Consider the following 21,081-nt stretch of genomic DNA (forward strand, 5'->3'; position numbering starts at 1 on the left):
CATGAGTGCTAAACGTAAGTCTACACGAGTTGGTCATTCCCATTTCTCTATACCATGTAGTAAATAAATCACTCTTCCTGTAATAGTTGCCTACATTTTCTTCTCCAGAAACGTGAATTGATCAAATCACATCTAATTACAAAGTTTCACAGCTTAACTATGTAAAATACCACAATGTTAGCCAAAGGTGCCTTCTAACCATAGTGTATATCAATAAAGTTACTGAAGTGATACTATGTATCGCAACGAATACTGATTTATTGAAGACAACTTTCGGATAGTCAGCACTTTCTGTATCACCCAAAAAGAATGCTAGATAATAGATGTATTCTCTTCTTTTAGCAAGATTTATATTATTATTATTGTTATTATTATATATTTATTATGTTTCTATTGATAAGAGTCCACTGACTTCTCTTTGCCCCTCCCCTCCTCCGCCCCTCCCCCGGTTTCAACTCCCTTCAACCCCCTGGCTTAAATTACTGCTGTGAATGAAATCCAGTGAAACTAGTACGTATATATTAAAAGTCAACAAGCTCCAAAAACTTGGGCCTAATGTTTCATACACAGCAACTCTGTCAGAAACAAAATGATTGAAAAGAAATGCTACAGCATGTTATTTTATCCAGTTGACCTATTAGGTAGCCTCTGAATATACTAATATTCACAGGCAGGGTGTGGTCTGCATTGGAGTCAGAGACAAGATTGCGAATTTCATGACGTGTAAAAGCGTTTTCGCTCTCCTGAATGCAATATTGTCAAACAAGCCATCAGTTCTTAGTATCAGTCAGATTCTAAGTGTATTCATTTATTGTATGCAACTTCCATTTTTAACACTAACCTTACTTTCCTCATTTGATACCATAGGCCTTTATTTTAGCCACAATCCACACTGCACTGTTACATTTACATATTTGTGTGATTTCTTTGCTTTTCTTTCTGGGACCAATCCTGCAAGATGCTGAGCACCTTCACGTATCACCCACATCAATACAAGCTGAAGGCACTGACGGGGTCTTGCATTGGTCCTTACCACCACTGGGCTTTTGACACGTCTATTTCCCTGAATTTATTCCTTACACGACACAACACACATACAAAGCTAGTTTAAAAAAAGGTTTAGCTACCTTCTTTCTCTTACCAACATTAAAATAAGGTCCATTTTAAACAGGCCTCTGGATAGTTCTAAAAGACAGCCTTTAACATTTCCTGTACTAATCTTAATGTCGGCCACTTCTGAAAGCAGTTTAGATGTGCCAAACATTTGACTGCTGTTAGTATTGGAAAACCAACATATCTTGACACTACTATTTCCTAAAGGCAACAAAAAAAGTGAGAACACCAGTTCATTCACAACTAGAGTATACTGGTGTAGATTCTCTTACTTGTCAGGCCTGGAACTGGCGATAAACCATGCTGCCAACCACATTTACATGGCACATATTCTCCCAAGTTCACACACTGACTCATACGGTCTCTGACTGGTCATAACACTCAACTCAGATGGTACAGCAGAGGACTGTAGATATACAGAAAGTTGGACAACTTTGTATAAATGCACTTACCTGCTGCGTGCACAAAGTATGCCAAATATAAATCGAGTTCCTTAACAGAAACTCCTATATGATGTGGCTGTACGCACAGCCCTGGGTTAGAGCACTGTGGGGACTTTACAAGGCGTTCGCCATCAGTACTTTCGAGCGGAATACCTTTAAATAAAATCACCATAACAAGGTCCAACCTCCAGACCTTATCTGCCTGGCGTAGGCAGTCAATTCTTCTCATCTTGCCCTTCTGGTCTGGATTGGAAAGAACACAACATGGAGGCTTTTTTCCTGTGACTGTGAGAACAAAATCCTCTCGGTACTCAGGCCTGATATCTTTCCGTAGCTTTGCCAGAAGTCTGGATGCCCATTTTTGTTTGACCTCAGGTTTTTCGCTCAGCAATTCGTCCTTCACTGCTCTCTCTTCCTCTTTTGACATGCGTTTTTCATGTTTTTTGAAGTATTTTCGTTTTCGGGCTTGCAAGTTGAACCATGTGTATGCAAATGCTCGGACGTGAGGCAGAAGTGCTTCGATGAAGGGATGAAATTCATCCTGGAAAAATGATAAAGAATTATATTGATGTCATGAAAACACAAACAAATCAGTCACAGAGTTCAAAACAACTCCTTAAAATACTACTTTAACACACAAGAAATTAACATCCTCTAGAAGTGAGAATTAAGTAATGACAATGTGTATATACTACGCAGTGCAGAAAACACAAGCACCTTTGTAATCTCAGACACATATACTGTACATATTGTATATACACAGTCACACACATACTATACATACAGCTATACATATCTATATATAAACTCTTTCTCAATATTGTATCAGCCTAAAGAATATGACACTGCTATCACAGAGGCTAAACTAAAATACACATAAGTGTGAGGAAGATTCTGTAACTATTACACTCAGTCCTAAAACTTAAAATCATTAAAAAATAAAATAAAAGTTTAAAAATAAGTGAGTGTAGTGACCTTAATCCATTTTCAAAGAATGCATATCTTACTTTGCTCTCTCCCTGACCCCACTGCTTGTGGTGTGGCCAGCATATGCCCGCCAATTTGGCAAATTCTAAACATTTGGATGCCAATCAATGTTTGTATGGGGAAGTCTGAAATACAGCAAAATTTTCCCTAAGACATATTTGGAAATGGCAATCTGCAGTGTAATAAAATTTCAGTATAAGTGATTTTATAATATAGTACAAGGTGCCTCTAATCTCTGTCTATTGCACCTCTAGAAACAGTAAATAATGTAACCAGTTTGCAAATTTCTCCAGCATGCCTAACAGTAAACAGTATTAAAAACTTAAACTCTACCCTTATAATTAAAAAAAAACTGTTTGGTTTATATGTAGCCTACCAAAAATAATAAATCTGATATTATGCCATGGATACAAGACAAGTTCTGACGGCCTTCTATTTTTTAAAAAAAAAAAAAAGAGAGAGATAGAGGGAAGCTTATACGTAAATATTAAGGCACAAAATCTTAGCATTGCCACAGCGATCCAAACTCAAAAAATGATTTATTTTTGTTAAGACATTTTGTTTTATTTTTGTTAATATATTTTAAAAGAATTTACCATATTTATAATACTTTTCTCCACCTGAAAACATTGCTTGCCTTCAGTAATAATATTTTAAGTTCACTCATCTTACTTGAGAGAGAAATATTCAGTATTGAAAAGTTTCTTGAACTTGAATAAATATGTTGCAAAAAAGATCCATATATTCAACTTTTTAAATAAATAAATATACCTAAAAAGTACTACATAAATCAGACAGGGAGATCAAATCGTGTTATAATTCATTATATTCTGCTTGTTATGTTTCTCTATGTAATACTGTTACAGGATGTTACACTATCTACAGAAAAGCATATACACTTTAAGGACCCAGTTCTGCAAACATGTATGCAAAGGACTAATTTCACTCATGAGGTCGATGGGACTGTTCCCATGAATGAAGTTACTCCCATTTGTGGGACTGGGCCCTGCGGGGCAAAAAAAAAAAAAAACACCATGAAACTGCACAAAGCTTCCTACAGCATGTTAAACTCTAATTTATGTCCATTCTTGCAAGGTAAAAGGGTTGGTTTTTTTCAGTTTAACGGAATTTCTTCACTTACATTCACATGTAGAGTATGTCACGTATCAAACTAATTTCATAAGCTTAAAATAATATTGTTAGAATATACTTAGTCTACAGCTCCAATGGCTTTTTTTATTTTCTTTTTTTAAATAGGCTTTGCTGCTCAAACAAATACAGGCAAAACCAAGAAATCAGTGGTAGGAACATTCTATTAGCAAATTCCTGTTACAATTCAAGACCTTGTATTAGCTTTCTAAATGGCTTAATTGCATGTATTCTCTGTGGTTCCTAAAATTTAAATATTAAAATCGGTAAACAGCATTAGATCATTTATATCAGAAAAAAATGGAGATTGTTAGAAACTACAGAAAATGAGAGACAGATATTTCAATGCAGCAGGACAGTGCAGGCGTCATTACAAATATGACTGATAACTAAAATATAATATGTAAAAATACAATAAATTACTTTGGTGAGTGACACTTTTCCCCCCTCTGTTGGAGAAGATCCTGGTTTCAAATTTCAGTAAAGTAAAAAAAAAATAAAAATTGCTGCCAGGTTGCAGCCAGTAGATTGAAAAAGTAAGAAGAGAAGGCAGCAAACGTAACACGTGTAGCTGCACTTTCACAAATCAAAATGGGTTTAGAAGAAAAAAAGGTAAAAGCTGCAAGGCACCAGAAGCTATTAAAAATAACAAAAACACACTTCTGATCCTTAATGTTCTCCCCCACCCACCATTTTAGAAGAGCCGATAGTGCGAAAAGCCCTTCTGCAAAGTCAACGTTTATCTGCTAAGGTATACACACAATTCGCTGAAAAGACCTACATTGATATGGAGGATTGTTTTAAGCATTAATAAATTTCTGATTTATCCAGAAATATTTAACTTTCTGCTTTCAACTGTACTTCTTATGGACTGATTCCATATGCCCATGACTTTTTTGGACCTAGGCTGGATACTATCTAAAATACAGTTCCTTTAGTCTGTCTTAAAGATGAGCTACAGAGAACCTGAAAGGAGGGCGGGGGCAAAGGAACAGGACGGGGATGACTTTAAAAAAGCTCCGAACCATTATATGGCCAAAAGACCAGGATATAATTTTAAGCAGTTCTTTGTATTAAACTGCTACACCACATATATATACACATAACATAATCATATAAATAGTCTAATGTGAGTTTTCAAAATGAGGTACTAAGCAAAAAGGTTAATTCAAGAACAGAAGACTGACAGACTAACTCATCCAGCATTTTGAAATGTCTTCATAAACATATTCCCCTGTAAAATCAACCAACCTAAATCTCAGTGACAAGGTATTAGCAAAATATGAACAGGGATAAAGGAATCCACTACCAATCCAACCAAATTTGATGTTTTATTCTGCATAATAAAGTTATTTGTTTCAATGTTATAATGCTAAAAAACTTTCTGAAATGTAGCAATGCAAGAATGAGTATACATAAATGTGCAGGTCTGATCACATGATCACAGCAAACTATAAAAATTTAAAGAAAATAAGATTATTTTTGCCTTTTCAAAAGTTTACTTTAAAGGCACAGTTATCTCCTTTAACAATTAAAGGTTACTCTAAAAAAAATAAAAGGCACCACTAATGTGTTTAATACATTTTTTTAAAAAGACAGTGATAAACAGTAAGCTTTATCATAAAACTTTCTCACAGTTTGTCGATATAGTGCTTCAAAGCGCATTCTGCTTCTAAAAGCTGGGCCTTAGAACTATATGTATATACAAATTCTCACAAACTCTTAAAAAAACCTGTAAAATCTACTGACAAAAAAAGCCTTAAAATCCAGATCAGAGTAAAAGAAATAATGTAATGCTTTACAGTAATTGTTTTACACAATATATTTACATGGATGTGTTTGAAAATAAGTCAGATATAGCAAGGGTAATATTTCTAAAACCCATGTTCCTAGAAATGTTTGGCTATAAATCTATAAAGAGAGGCACATGTATGCCCAAAATATATTCTCGATATGCAGCAGGGAAGTGAAACAAATGCTGTGCATATTTTCCTTATAGATGATTCAAATCTCTATGTCAGGTACATAGTCATGTCATTTCAGTTGCGTTTCTTGGACTAATGTGCTTTATGACCATTTTTTAAAAATCCACTTTCTAATGTTTTGCCTCTAATACTGAGCCAACACTTTAAAAAGCATTTATTTCAAAACTTGTATAAATAAAAGGCTTATGTTAATTCTGACATGAAAAATATAAAACTACTTACGCCCTTATTAATGATTTTGCGTATGTTTTCTACATAAAATGACAGAACCACATAACTGTTCCGTTCTCAATGTCGAGTTTGTAAAGAGGGCTTTTGAATCCCTAAACTACTTTTCCAAATGTGCAACAAGAATGCAAGAATTCTGGAACAGAATGATACAATATTCAGCATTTTAAAATATCCCAAATTTGTCTTAAGTCTTCTTCTTAATGTCCCACTGGGCCTACTAAAACAGGATTACATGTGTGCCGTTTGAAAGGAGAATAGTATATGGCTGTTTCTATGAAAGTTATGTTATTACCAATCATCCAGTACAGGAAACAACAGACAATAGGTATTTCCAGTTCCATTAATAAACTGGCATAAATTTGACCAGAAAGGTACAAAGTTTGGAACGCCCCCCTCCTTCACCCCTGCATTTCACTTCTGCTCACAAGCCCATTCCATTCACCATATCTACCTTCTGCCTATAATCAACTGTAAGATTATTACCATGGTAAAGTTCCAACCTATAGTCACTTTGGATACTATAACCACAAATTCATTGATTTATGGAAGGAAAAAATAAAACTTTTAAAGCTATTCAGGCTACTTCTAAGAGCTATCCATTCCCATGATCCAGAGTCATTCTCCAGCACATGGCTCTCTCTCTTTCTGTGTGTATATATATATATATATATATATATATAAAAACATAAAATAATAGGAATAATGCTCTCAGAATCCCATATAGGAGGAAATAATCTCTGGTGTGAGTCCACCACAAAGTATTTCCTAGTTCAAACGATTATCTCCTGCTAATTGAAAGTGTACAATTTAATGTCTGCAACAACCTGGATTAAAAGGGACGGAAGAAGGTACTTAATTGGAACTAAATAGAAACTATCATCCATATGAATAACAGTCAGACTGGAAGGCATCTAAATCCCAGACAGGATTACAGAGCTATATGGAGGGAAGGGAACGCTTTGGAGAGAACAAAAATCACATCTCACTTCAGCTTTATGCCTTTTAATAGTGAAAATTAATATGAAAAATGACAGCACGGGATCTGGCGCAGCAAAAGCGCAATCCTTTGCCTCAGGAGGTACAGAGGGGGAGAGAGGGGCTGGGAAGAAAAGTTGCCCGAAGTCCTGAGCAGTTAAGTGTAGCTGGAGCACCAGGAGCTAGAGCAGCAGCTGTGAAAGGAAGAGACCGTCCGGAATGGAGGGCAAGTCTAGGGCTGGGCGTCAACACACAAGCTTAAACTCCAGAGATCCATGGAAATGCAGTGGGGAGGGAGGCAGTATGTAGAGGGAAAAGGCATTTGAAATAATCATGTTAAAAAATAACACACAGGCAACTTTGCTGCCCTAAGGGCTCGAGCAACTTTGTGGAAAACACTGACGGAACTTGCAATCCAAACTTCCCCCACTCCCCAAACATCCAGGCAACTGTGACACCCGGGAAAGTGACAACGCGCGTCAAAGCAGTACATTTCCAGGGAGCAGGACAGAGCTAGACGTTCTTGACCATCGGAGGCTGCATCTACAGATCTGTGCATGGGGTCCAACGTACAGAGCTGTAGATCTCTGCACGGCTGCAGTGTACTTCCAGAGATACAGATCTGTGCACGAGAGCACAATGTATGTACAGATGTAGATCTATGCAGGAGTGCAGCGCGTGCAGCTATACGTCTCTGCATGGTACAAAGTGTATTTTATATATGATGGGCTATAGATCAGGGCAATGTATATAGCTCCAGATCTATGCGTAGGTGCAATGTTTATAGCCATAGGTCCAGGCATGGGTAACGTACAGAGATACTCACAGGCAAACCTTAACTGCATCTGCGAACCATACCCTTACAAACAAAAGTGTGGACTTTAGGGAGGGAAATCAATGCAGACTATGCAATACCTTACGTCTTAAAATAGAACATGCAGCAGCTCTTAATGCTACACTTAAAAAAAATGACCCTAAGCACATCTATGTTTTCATGCATTACTCGCATCGGAAGCACAAACGGTGAGTATTGATTGCAGATGACCAAGCATGTCATGGGCTGCAACCCTGCTAAACACGTGCAGGTCGTCCCCCCAAAAATTGCATATGAGCAGAAAACCCCCACCACCAATATTAATTAAACCATTAATAAGTAGGCGCCATTAGCCATGTGCCTACACAAATGGCCGTGCAAGAAGAAGAATGCAACCTAATGGAAACAAAGTTACTTTCTTAAAGCTGTATTTCTCCCCCCACCACCACCACCACCCACCATCCCCCCCAGCGCATACACACACACGCACCACCCAGCAAAACCAGCCCCAAATGCATCCAAACAGCTGCTTACCTGGGTGAGACAGAGAGGAGAATACATGACTGCTGTGGGGGTTTTTGTGGTTTGGAGGTGTGTGAGTGAGAGAGAGAGAGAGAGAGAAAGGGAGAGAGAGAGGAAAAGAGAGAGAGAGGGAGAGAGAAAGAGGGGGGGAGAACCTAGCCTGCTTCTTGCTTTCACATTTCCAACTCTGCTAAACTGCAGCGAGCGCTGAGCAGCTCCATGAGCTGAACTTTAACCCCGCCTAGACTTTCCCTACACTACACACTATACATGTCTACTGTATCCAGGCGTTAAAGGCATAGCACACACTTCCCTCCCACCCCCAGCTTCCAGCAGCGCGCCCAGGCTCCAGGCTCCCCGGGAACCTGCCCGCGCGCCTCCTGCTCCTGCTCCGCTCTGCACCGCACCAAGAGCAGCAGCAGCTCGCTCGCTGCCTTGCCCGGGGGAGGGAGGGGAGGGGAGAGGGGCTGCAGTGCTGTGCTCGGCCAGCCCTCCCTATCCCCGATCCCCGCTCTCAGTGCATTACTGGGTAACGCAGTCAGGAGCAGTTACAGGCAGGACTCACGGGCGGCTATAGGCTACACAGGATGTGCTTCAGCAAACAAAACTACTTTTCCACAGTGCTATCCCCCCCACCTCCCTGACTCCGTGCATCGCCTAAAGGACTGGAGGAACTTCACCGACCTCGTCAAGAAAGAGCGTGTACAGGCTACCGATTATATAGCCCCTAGATTGCGTCTGTAGCTCCACAAATGCAAAAGTCTGGGAACATTTGGGGGGCAGCTGCTCGCCTTGCGGACGCTCCTCTGAAGAGTGGGATATATTTAATTACGCATTGTAAACTCAAAACTTTTTTTTTCTTTTTGCAGGCATCGTGTTCATTAGCGGAGGTCTTGAAGTTCTGTTGTTTTTTTTACATGTGGAAGCTTCACAGATTTTTTTCCCTGGACTGTTGAGCCTAATGAATTATAACCCTGTAGTGGGTACAGTCCACTAGGGTTTTTGTTTTGTTTTTTAAGACCTACACACGTTAATACGGTTCAGGACCATAAATATTTTACCACCTGGAATGTCTTTTAAAGTTAAGTCCCTTTTGGGGGGGGGGAGATAAATGTGTTCAAAACTTTCCAAATCTCTCTAATACTTGGCATGTGAATGTCATTTTAAATAAATCACTGTAGGGCAAGGGATGCTTATTTTACTAAAAATGCTCAACCTGTGCTCTGCATTTACCCTGCTTCCCCCTCCCCAAGTAAAAGTAAAGCACTTAAAATAGAACCGAGCCTCCAGCCACTTATTTAGGCTATAACGTACTGTTTTGGCACAAGGAAGGGTTTGGTTTTTTGGGTTTGGAAAAGTTCCAGTCAGCTAGCTTTTCTCGTTTATTGAGTCTTATATTTTCTCTCCGGTCTAACAACAGTATATCTCCTGGATGGAGTACTCCTCCTCTTCCTCTTCCCAATGAGCTGCATGCAGCCTGCAGACACTTACATATCCACAACCATTCATAACCTCCCCCCCCCCAAAAGGAAAGGAGACGCCAGAAGACACACCGCATGCAGCGTGCAAAGCTTCTCATGTGGATGGGAGATGTAGGTACTGTATTTCAAACTGTAAACCCTTTTCACAAGTTCAGGGGTGTTAATCCCTGTGCCCATTGCTGTTAAAAGAAAAGGCTCTGTCAGAAAACCTGGTGTAAGAAAAGTAACAAAAATGCTCTCTCTCCAGCTGGAGACTTTTTCATGTCTGTTCCCTCGCTAGTACGTCACTACATTTGCTGACTGAAAAGAGGTGGTTGGTATTTACCAGGGTGATATTTGATGGAAGTTCTCTACAAGCCTGTCTTTAACTGGAGATGTCCTGGACTAACTGAAAAATGAGCTGTTTTCACTCAGTGCTTTCCTTTGATAAAAAAAAAAAGTGGTCTGGATCTGTTAGTCAAATAATGACAAGAAACACTTTCAGCTAAATATTTGCTACTATATATCACTTCATTGCTCTGCAAGTTTCCTCGATAGAAGTTTCTGGCTGACAGCAAGACATGTGCCTGAGGCACAGAGAGCAGATATTGACCAAAGCATGCCTTTTTAAAACAACAAAAACAACCCCCTCTTTTATTCCTTATTACAACTTTCTTTTGTTGCTATGTTTACATTGGCCTCTATTTAGAGCCCTGCAGCAAAAGCGAGGATACTTTTTAGTGATACACAGTAAGATCTATTTATAAAAAACAGCTTTAAGAATAAAGTGAGCCACTGGGGGTTAGTTTCCATTCTGGGGCCCGATCCTGTATTCCCTGTCCGACCCAAATACAAGCGAGCGTGGAGTTCCATGAACTCCGGTTTAATGAACTTCACCGGCATCCTAGGTGCGCGAGGAATGCGGGATCGGGCCCCTAGCAGTCCTGTCGGTGCAGCAGGCAGCCTCGCTCCACGATTTCCAGCTTTTTGTGGTTAGCAATATTATCTTAAGTAACTTTTGGCGCCCTTCGTAAGACTTTTGGACGTGGGACGATTGTTTGCGCCCTCTAGGCAGAGGCTGCATCCAAGTTCAGCACCAAACCCCTTCACATCCGCGTTCTCGACTCCAGCACGCATTGTGCACGCTTAAACTCTAGGATCCTGAGCCTACAGAAAAGGTAGGAGAGGGGGGAGCTTTGCGCAGCGCTGGTCCCAACTGGCTCAGAACCTCCTTTGGCCCAGTGAAAGTTCCAACGGGAACATTCAAACAAAGCAAGGGGAGGAGGTTTCCAAGAGAAATCACCGTCGGATGGTATATAAAGCTATTAAAAGACGCGCAGGGGTTGGGGCGGGGAAGCATAATTAAAGCAAATTCCTTGATCATAACAAAATAAGCGAGGCACTAAAGCAAACCTGGAGATCGGCTGTTAGGAAGGAGGCATTGGACATGGGGACTTCGATCATTTCTTTTGAAAGTGCTACAGGGTGCCTTGCGATGGGGCGTCTTTTAAAGAGAGAGAGAGAGTTCTGCCATGATCCCTGCTATCCATATTCTTTCTGGCACTTTGCCCGGCATTGCATTTACAATGTTTTATTTGCAGAAACTTTACTTTGCCAGCGTTAGTGAAATCCTCTTAGATATATAAATTCCGTCAATAAGAGTTCACTTATACGTACATCTGAACTCTCTTTCATTTCGGAGGTACTTAATAGTGAGGCCGTATTACTATGATTTAGACTTGGGCGCCCAATGCGCACTGAAGTCAGAACTCGGCTAATACTGAGCCTCCACACTCGCCCTCTTCCCCCTCCTTTATACGCTTTCTTTACTTGTTAAAGCAACAATTTCTTTGCCAGTTCCCTAGAGGGGGAGGTTGGGTTTTGTTTTGTTTTTTCTTTCCAGCTTTGTTGCACTTTGGTTACTACAAGCCGCTTTCTGGGACTAAAACACTGGCTATTAAGGGCAAGATCACGGACCCTTGAAAGACAGTCTGCACACAACTAAGTGCAAGGTGTGAATTTTGTGACTCCAAAATCTGCCTTAAGTAGCACACGGGAAGACTTAGGGGTCAACTCCTAGGGAGCTATTTCCAAACAGCTAAAAGAACGCATCCTATTTCTAGTTAAATTTCAAAGTACCTACACCGCTCAAGGGAAAGATGAGACGGATATTTTAAATCAGTGCCTGCCAGCTACTGTCTCCAAGACAAGCTGTTGGAATAGGTTTCCACTGGACTTGTGTCAGGGACTTATATCCAGGGGACTACGGGCCCGACTCCAAGTTAGTGTGTTACTGATCTCCTGCTACACTAGCACCTTCCGCACAGGGAAGACTAGTAACAGGAAGAAACGTACAGATTCATCAGTGCCGGGTTACTTACATTCCTGATGGCAGCTTTAGCTCCGTCTCCCCCCACTCCACAGCCACCCACGCGCGCACCCCCCCCCAACTTTATAAAACATCTGCCAGTCGCCTGTGAACAAATCCAAAACAGACCCCCTTCACCTCAATACACACTGCTCACCATTCAGTAACTAATGGGTTAAGAAAACCATAAACAACCATACAAAGGATTAACACGCGAGGGGAAGGCGCACGGCTTGTCTTCCAAAGCACTTTCTAAATCTTCTAAATTTTGGCCCCGTTTAACAGTTAATGTGCAAAGACATCTGCGGCCAGCTAAACATTCTAGTGTAATCATCTAATATCCATTGTACACTCACAGAGCGACAAAGTAACACACAACGCAGCTGAGGGGGGCCCTTCTCGACTTCCCATGAGACATACTGACAGCTTTTTCTTTCACAAAAATGTCAACGGGAAGGGGGAGGGGTGGTCTAATCACCCTGGCATTCCTTTCATCTATTTGAACGTGCAAAAGGCAAAGCAAAGCACATACAATTTGTTTTAAAACCACCCTAACTCAGCATTTTGCTACACTAGCAGAAACACTTTTGTGTGTGTGTGTGTGTGTGTGTGCGCTTTGCTAAATCCGGAAGTTTGCAGCAGGTTTGACAGCTTGAAACTACACTGGCCCCTGCTGAGCTCCAAGAACTTTGAGGGGGGAGGAGGCCAACGCACTCTCAGCTTCCCGCCCGTTTGGGGTATTTCGAACGTTGCAACAGCCAAGCCGCTCTCTCATTGGACAGCGCTCTGGTCCATCATGGAGCTTTGCAACATTGATTAGAGAAGGCGTGTGTCAATTACACGCGAAGTCTAGACACTTCCTTTTGTGCTGGGTTGGCTGCCGATGCCAGACGTCTTTTTACAGACCCGAGCACGTACATTTTTTTTTTCTTATTGGAACCGAGCAAGCGCTAGGAGGGGGGAAAAAAATCTGTCAAGCTCAGCGGTTTTCTGAAATCCCTGGGAGAAAAAAAGAAGGAAACTCTAGTGCATATATACACACACAAAACAAAACCCAACCACACACAGCTGCTATCTCCTGCACACAGAACACAGAAATACATTCAGCTACACATTATTTTTGGTAGCAAATCATTTACAATGAATGTATCGGCAACATCATAGCTATTAAGTATCGCGTTACGTACAGTATCTTTGTTTATACAAATATGGAAATAGAAAGTTTAAGATGCACCACGTACCATTGCAATGTATAAAGAGTACGTGAGAAACTTTACAAGGCTGAGACGATTGGCTTCATTGGTTGACACTTTTTTCAATTTTTTTTTTAAATATCTAAAATAAACTTGGAACCGTTGAAAACCCGGAAGATAATAAAAAGCTGTAGCCAACTGCAGGCTGCTGGTTAGGTTTCGTTCTTTTTAAAAAAAAAAAAACTTTACTCCCAAATCAGAAGGATTTGCAATGCAATCTCACTCTCTCTCTCTCTCTCTCCTCTTTTTGAAAGCCATCCAAGCCGGGCTGGCTGGGTTCTCAGAGTCTGTCTCTCCCCCTGGCTTTGCCTTGTGGGCTTTGGATTGTGTTAGACTTTGCAGAAGTTGCGATCGATTCGGCAGTCTCTCTCTCTCTCTCCCCCCGCCCCTCCCCGTGTTTATTTCCGCATTCACTCCAATTTGCATAGGAACCACGGACGCACAAGGAGGAGGCTGATGCACGCACGGGGCCCACCCTTGGCCAATGGCAGCTCCTGGATTTCCCATCAACGCGAGCTCCAGGATCCAGCTCGAGCTGCAGCCGCGCCCGGGACAGGGGGTCCGCGCACAGTAGGCCCCAGCCCAGCAGCAGCAGCAGCGGCAGGCGGGAGGAAGAGGAGCGGGGTATATCCGTACGCAGTGCAAGTCCTTTCTGCAGGCGGACATTGGGATGGGGTCTAAGGAGATGGTTTGCTGCGTGCTGTAGTGCGGGTGTCCGCCTCGCAGCGGATCCTCTCCCTTTAAAAGCAAACAAACCCTACCGCTCTTTGCAAGTTACTTTAGTTCAAGGAGACTGGCCGGGAGGTCGGCAGAGCCATTTGCACTGGGTGGGGTAAAGTTCCTCTTAAATGCATTAAAACTGCTGAGTTCAGAAATCAAATGCAAAAGGATTCTAATTCGAACTGTGCCTGTCCTCCGAACTGTTGGGAAATCTGAAGGTGGGGGTGGGTTATCATTACAGTCGTGGATAATGGTAATAGCAGCCATCGAATTCCTGGCTGCAAAGTATTCAACTTCTGCAGCACCCCAAAAATAGGCCTGGTGTCACCCTTGCAAGTCGTTGTGTCTGTTAACTAGCTTTGGACACGTTTGCAGGATAACCCTGATATCTACAACTCCTAAAATACAATCTGCTAAACTTAATTTTAAAAAAATCTCCAAAGAGGGCATGAGAAATAGAAAGCTACCAGTCAGTTGTGTGTAGCTTTGAATCATAGAACCACAAGGTTAGAAGGGATTGCAAAGGTCATCTAGCCTAACCCCCAACTATCCTTGATGATGAAGAGGCTTGTGTAATTAACAGCAGACAGCAAAAGCATTGCATCATGTATTGGAAGCTTGAGATCTCTTGACGTTGCAACATCCACACACACACACACACAAAAAAAAACCAAACAGTTGATAATTTCTGGAACTTTATAATTATTTTAATAGTACAGTGTGGCCCTTTAGCTGAATAAGGACTGCTGGGGTATCATGGTTACCCCAAAATATTTAATACTATTAAGTGGATGAGATTAGAGCTTTAAAGATCGATGAAGTGAGCTGTAGCTCATGAAAGCTTATGCTCAAATAAATTGGTTAGTCGCTAAGGTGCCACTAGTACTCCTTTTCTTTTTGTGAATACAGACTATAGTGTTAACTAAAGTTGGTGAATAAAGATGGTAGCTACTGGTTAGCATAAACTTCTCTTATTTAGTGAGGGGCTTTTTTCAGATGGTTCCTATTAGCAAATCATCAAATGATGAAATATTGTCTGCAGATTAAATTAAACCATCTATGTTTTACCCATGGCCGCTTGAGAGCATTGTTAAAAGAAACATGACAAAGGATTGTCTGCTATGTTATCAAGAGTTATCAAAGAATACTCTCAATACATTTCAAGTGGCTAAAGAAGGAAGCAGTGCCACTCAGGTTTGGCCTGTCTGCCCTGAAGGAGATGAAGGGAGCATGGGCCAAGCCCTTGCTTTGACTCCATACACCAGGCTGCAACTCGCTTTGTGGCTCTTTGAAACTGGGGAGGGGGGGGGAACTGTTCCCTCCCTGGTGGCCCTGAATGTTCTGCTTCGACTGGGATTGGGGCAAAGCGAGACTATCCCTCCCAAAACCAGGATTGTTGGAACGTCTGTAGATGGGCAGGTGTGCGATAATGACGTTGGAGGTAGAACATGTTGAGTTTTTGGAAAGGAGGTGGGTCACATAAGGGGGAATTTAGACAGAAAACAATTAGGTTTTTATACAGCATGGCAATATTAACATAAAACTGTGATCATTAGAGGCCTGATCCTCCAGTGTGTTGACTACCTTCTTCAAGGTTGTGAGCATACTCAACTGCCCTGGACCCCCAACCTTCCTAGGTGCTGACCACCATCTGAGAAGCCCTGGACACTACTGACTCCAACTCACACCGAAGTCAATGGGAACTGAGGGCGCTCAGCTCCTCTCAGAGTCAGGACTTTGGGGCCTGTTTGCAAGCCCACTGAAGTCAATAGAAAGCCTCCAATTGGGTTAAGATCAGTTCCTTAGAGACTTACATGCACTCTATAGAGCTAAATCCTCAGCACTTACTCTACAGCCCATAATTTGATGTGTACCATGAGGCATTTCTTATTCCAATAAAAATATTGTGTGTGGTGGAGGGAAGCTGTTAGATATTGACTGGGTTGGCATTACCCTTTCCCCCAGTTCTATCATTTGTAGCACAAAAGATACTTCAAAAAAGGCTGACAATACCCATCTACTATGGTACTTTCTTGGTGTGTTCATTTCTATTGTTTTAGAAGAAGCTGAAAATAAGATCACAGTCTGGGAGCTCATTTGGGCACCATAGGCCCTGATCCCCAATTTGGGGATCTAGACACTGCTATAATATAAATTATAAAAATTTCTTATGGAAGTTGTATGTAACCCTTAAACAGCAGGAGAAGCCTGCAGAGACAGTAAACTGACAAGCTCAACTGTTTTAGATTAAATGAATGCACACATAGGTTTGATGGAAATCTGATGCCAAAATACTAATTTAAAATTACTTAATTCCTGTGAATAATAAATTTTCACATATGCAGCTTTCTAATTGCCTTGGATACGTACATAGCGCCATCATCCTAGTACTGCATAATCTTTAATGTATTCATCCTCACCACACCCCTGGAAGGTGGAGAAGTGCTATTATCTCCATTTTATAGGTGGGGAACTAAAACTAAGATCCTCAAAGTTATTTTAGGCTTCTGCATCCCACTGAAGTCAAGTGACTTGTCCAAAGTCACACAAGAAGTCTGTGGTAGAGGAGGGAATTGAACACAGGTCTACTGAGGTCCTAGGCTAGTGTTCTAACCATTAGTCCCTCCAGCCATGCTAAAGCTTTCCAGTTTACATTTTCACTAATCCAATCTTTGTTCTCCAGCATATTGGTGGGGAAAGTCCATTTTGCTCCTGGTTCTAGCTGATCACTGAAAAATTCTGCAGATTTTTCCAGATGAGTTTATACTTTTATGTATTGCAAGTTATACAGAAATAGCAACGTACAATCAGATGGGTTCAAACTAATGAAAGGAAGAAAACAGGAATCAGAGACAGAGATCCAGAATAATCATAATTTTCTTTCCTTATTTGATTGTAGTGTTTACAATTTAATAAATAGTGTTTCAGTTTAAATAGTACTTTGAAAACAGGATTTGTTTTGAAACCTACAACCTACAAAGTTCATAGTGAAAATGGTTTTGATTTAACAAGTTAAAGATGTATTACTGACAGACAATTGTTATTATTATTACTATTTTATTTGTATTGCAGTAGCACCTAGTCAGAGATCAGAACCACGTGTTAGGCATTGTTCATATATGTACTAAAAAGACAGTCCCTGCCCCGGTATGGTGCAAACCATCATCCTGCTTGTTAAACTACTAGGCCACAAACATTACGTATAAAGTAACATACAGAAACTTTTTTTATTCAGACACACTGTATTATTCCATTTTCTCCTCTTTATCTAAAACCGACAGACATCTTTCTCAAGGGCAGTAAATGACTCTGCAGTGGTACTGAGTGATTACAGTCTCCAGTTCTGATACAGCTTTCTTTCCAAATCAAGTTCAGCATAAATAATAGGTCTCATAATTTTGGACCTAATCCTGCACTCTTCAGTAGTCATTTTGCTCGAGTAAGGAGTGTAGGATCAGTCAAATTATGAAAATACTGTTATGAGATACCTACTATATATTTTTATACATGCACATTTTTGTGTTCATGACAATATACTTCCCAAACTTAATCAGTTTGTTTACTTTTGTTACTATTTTGCTACCACATGAAAACAGCCCATTGAATAGTAGTATCTATCTATGAATCTATGAATACAGTGATTTGTCTTGTGTTCACTTACTCATACTGAATCTGACATTTAATAGCTGAGGTGAAAATATGGTTTAGAAGATGTTAATTGAACGTAGTGGAATAAGATTAACACTCAGCAACTGCAGTATACTTTATAGAAAAGTTATAACTTAGAGAAAATGGGGAGTATAATGAAAGACTCCTCACAACGTTGAATGCTTTCCTCTATTGTCCAATGTTGAACTTTTTTTCTTTGTGAGCAACAAAGTTTAAAATTAAGACGAGTCAGATGATATTTCTCAAACGGCAATAATTAGTGATCTGTTTAAGTACTATGTTTGTTCCTTGTATTTTTCTTTATTACAAATAAGTCTGTAAAATACGAGCACCCTACTTTTCAGACAAAATCTCTACTAACTTTGTGCATGGGGGACGGTGATTGGGCATGAAGAATCTCGGCATGCTAACATCTGACCTTTCAGTATTATTGTTTCTGGTACTGTGTATGTTGAATGATGTCTGTCTGCAAATCACTCCAAGAACTCGAGAATGTATGAGGCCTTTATTTATCAAAATAGTGTAATCCATCATATGAGGTAAGTGTCCAAATAAGGGGTAAGAATGTGTGTCAGTGGAAAGCTGATCACTTTCCTAAGAAGTAAAGAGAACTTAAAAATCTAAGAGCACAAAAGTTTTGTCAATATTATTCTGTATTTTTCTCTGTTATGTACTCCTTCAAGCCCAAATTAAATCTCCCCTAAATGTGAAAATATTATATGCAAGTTGTAGAATTCACTCTAGGGAAGACAGAAACTTTTCTATGTATCGAGTTTGACAAAATCCACTTTTTATTTTAAAACATTTTAACCAAGGAAGCACTTGTGATTAAAATGTTAATACTGTGATCTTCAGCTTTGATTATTAAATTGAAATGTTTACTTGCTGCTTTTTGTGTGTATAGGAGCTAGGGCTTCTGTCAGCATGTGTTCCAGCTGAAGCATTTTCTAGGTTTTCTAAACAAGTAAACTATATGATCAAGTTTAACTAGCGGGTTTTTTTGTTTGTTTGTTTGTTTTGCCTCCTGCTTCGCTGTTCAGAAAGTGGAAAGGTTTTGTATAACAGCTAATAAATGCATTAGCTTCAGCATCCGGACATTTTTCAAGTCTTCATTACTGTAATTCTGAGACCTGCTGCATTATGAGTATTGGCAATCTAGATCCCTAGTTATGGGCAACATGGGGTAAGGTAGGATCTTTCTGCACATGTTGCTTTATTTTGCTGAATATAAGATTTCTTCTGAAAAAAGTAAGTTTGTGGTTGTAGAGCTGTTGTAATCCATGATGTACTTACCTTCTGGAAACAGGCTAAAATAGCACTAGAAAAGGAGAGGATTTCTTCTATTCATCTTAAAGGGGTGTTAACTTCCATATCAAGTTGAGACAATTGCAGTGCTAACACTATTAGCAATGAGACACAATACAGACACACTGAAACGTGCTTATAAAGGGACAAATTAATCCTGGTTTTGTTCATTTGTTTTTGGTTCTGTTTGTACTGCTGTATACAAACACACACCACAAAGGGGACCCAGTTATTCTGTGTAAATGCAGTGAACTTTTTTTTTTTAAATGTAGCTTTTTCTAAAGCTCTGTTCACATCTTATGAAACAGGTGTATTGTTAGAATTTCAGTTTACATAAATCAAATATAGTATAATTTTCCATTTAGAACATGGAAAAGCTCTGCCTGCAGATTCCCCACCCCCCTTGGCAGGAAATAAGCATTTCCCTACAGATGTATTTTTTTAATCCTCTTCAGATTTGGATTGTCCCTAACTGTAGAAACTCTAGTATCGAAACAGAGCTGCTCATTTGCAATTCGTTCTGCACTTAAACTCTCCTAATGCCACAAATAAACTTTGGGAAAGTTATATCACAGTAAACAGTGAGGTGTGGTTTAAAATTATATGTGCGACTGTATTATTAGGTCTCTGCCGACATTGCAATTATCATTTGAAGCTGGCAATACCATATTAGCTGTTTAGTCAGAGACAGAAATAGAGGCATGTATAAACACTTTGACATTTTTATGAATGGAAGGTATTTTTCGAGATTTTTTCCCCCCACTTTCTTGTTTGTCCCGTATACACCAGGACCTATATCTTCCAGAATCCTTGTACATGTCACTTTAATATTCAGACACAATCAATACAAAACGGAACATGAGTCATTGTTACCCCGTTCCACCGCCCCAGACAAATCGTATACTTCTTTTATTAGCTAGTCAATCCTCAATCTTAAGAAAACTAAGTACCCAGAACCGTTGGCTTTTATTTGCACATACGGGAGGTAAACCCTCAGACTGCAGTAGCCGCCCTAGCATCTGCATCGCTGGAAATAACAGCAGCATACAACTGACATTGACCATGGTGCTAGACACTGTACACATCACAATTTTTATTCGACAATTGATTTCGCGGCAGGGATGGTTTTAACTCCTCCGAGTAAAGGCACAAAGAGCCAGAATAAAAATGATCACTACGAAAAAAACAAGCGTTGTATATTTCCCTCACACACACACACACACACACACACACACACACACACACACACACACACACACACACACCCCCCCCCCCCCCCCCCCCCGCCGCTTCCCCCTCTCTTGTACTCTCATGAATCGGTGGAGAAGGGGAGGGGGGAATAAATGGTGTTTAAAAAAAATTCATAGTCTCATAACCTGCCAAGTCTGCCTTCCCAATTATTCATGAAGTCAGTGGTAGCCATTTTCATTTAAGGTACAGAAAAAGGAAGGGGGGGGGGCGAAAAAAAGGTCAGGAGAAACCCCCCAAAACAAACAAAACGAGCCGGAGGTAGAGCCGAATCCACATTCATCCAGTGGTTGTTCTACAGTCAATTCATTTCGAATTGCTGCGCCGCACTGAGCTTGCTGGGGGGGGGGGGGGAATAATCAATCCGTGCTGTGCCCCGTCCTCCACCAGCCGCTGCTGCTGTTGATGCAGAGGTTAGCAGCTGCATCGTGGTGGTGTTGTGATTTTTTTTTTTTTTTGCCGCAGTCTACGTCCATCGTATAAACCAACACGCATTGAGATGAATAATGGAAGTACAGTACTGAAGACAGCCAAGCTGATTTATCACAGCGAATCATTCACTGCTCCAGCCCCAGCTCTCAATTATGCCACTTTACATCACTCACTGACACACACACACACACAGAGATAAGATATTTGTGGCCAGATCTGAGCCAAACACAGCGAGAGAGAGAGAGAGAAAGAAAGAAAGAAAGAAAAATCCGGATTGTTGAATAGAGGGAAGTGGGAAATAAAAGACAAAAAAAAAAAAAGGCTCTTTCCCCCCTAGCGTGGACAAACGCTCTGTAATGCAGCGTGGAAGAAAATAAAGTCTGAACAAAACTAGACGGTGAGACAAG

The 21,081-nt window shown here is 40.5% G+C and overlaps 1 protein-coding gene across 9 annotated transcripts in view; it reads right to left on the reverse strand.

Annotated features, from left to right (window-relative positions):
• NFIA (nuclear factor I A) overlaps window positions 1-21,081 on the reverse strand; it is a 450,646-nt gene that overhangs the window by 291,527 nt on the left and 138,038 nt on the right. For 4 of the 9 annotated variants that reach the window (XM_074961629.1, XM_074961628.1, XM_074961625.1 and 1 more), the window contains exon 2: window positions 1,566-2,097. In XM_074961629.1, coding sequence (XP_074817730.1) covers window positions 1,566-2,097 — 532 coding nt within the window. Of the gene's footprint in view, window positions 1-1,565; window positions 2,098-8,231; window positions 8,647-13,288; window positions 13,403-21,081 lie in introns of those variants that run through there. The other 5 variants (XM_074961631.1, XM_074961633.1, XM_074961627.1 and 2 more) reach the window with 4 other exon arrangements.

Source organism: Natator depressus, chromosome 8 (genome assembly GCF_965152275.1).
Source record: "Natator depressus isolate rNatDep1 chromosome 8, rNatDep2.hap1, whole genome shotgun sequence".
NCBI classification, from domain to species: Eukaryota; Metazoa; Chordata; order Testudines; family Cheloniidae; genus Natator; species Natator depressus.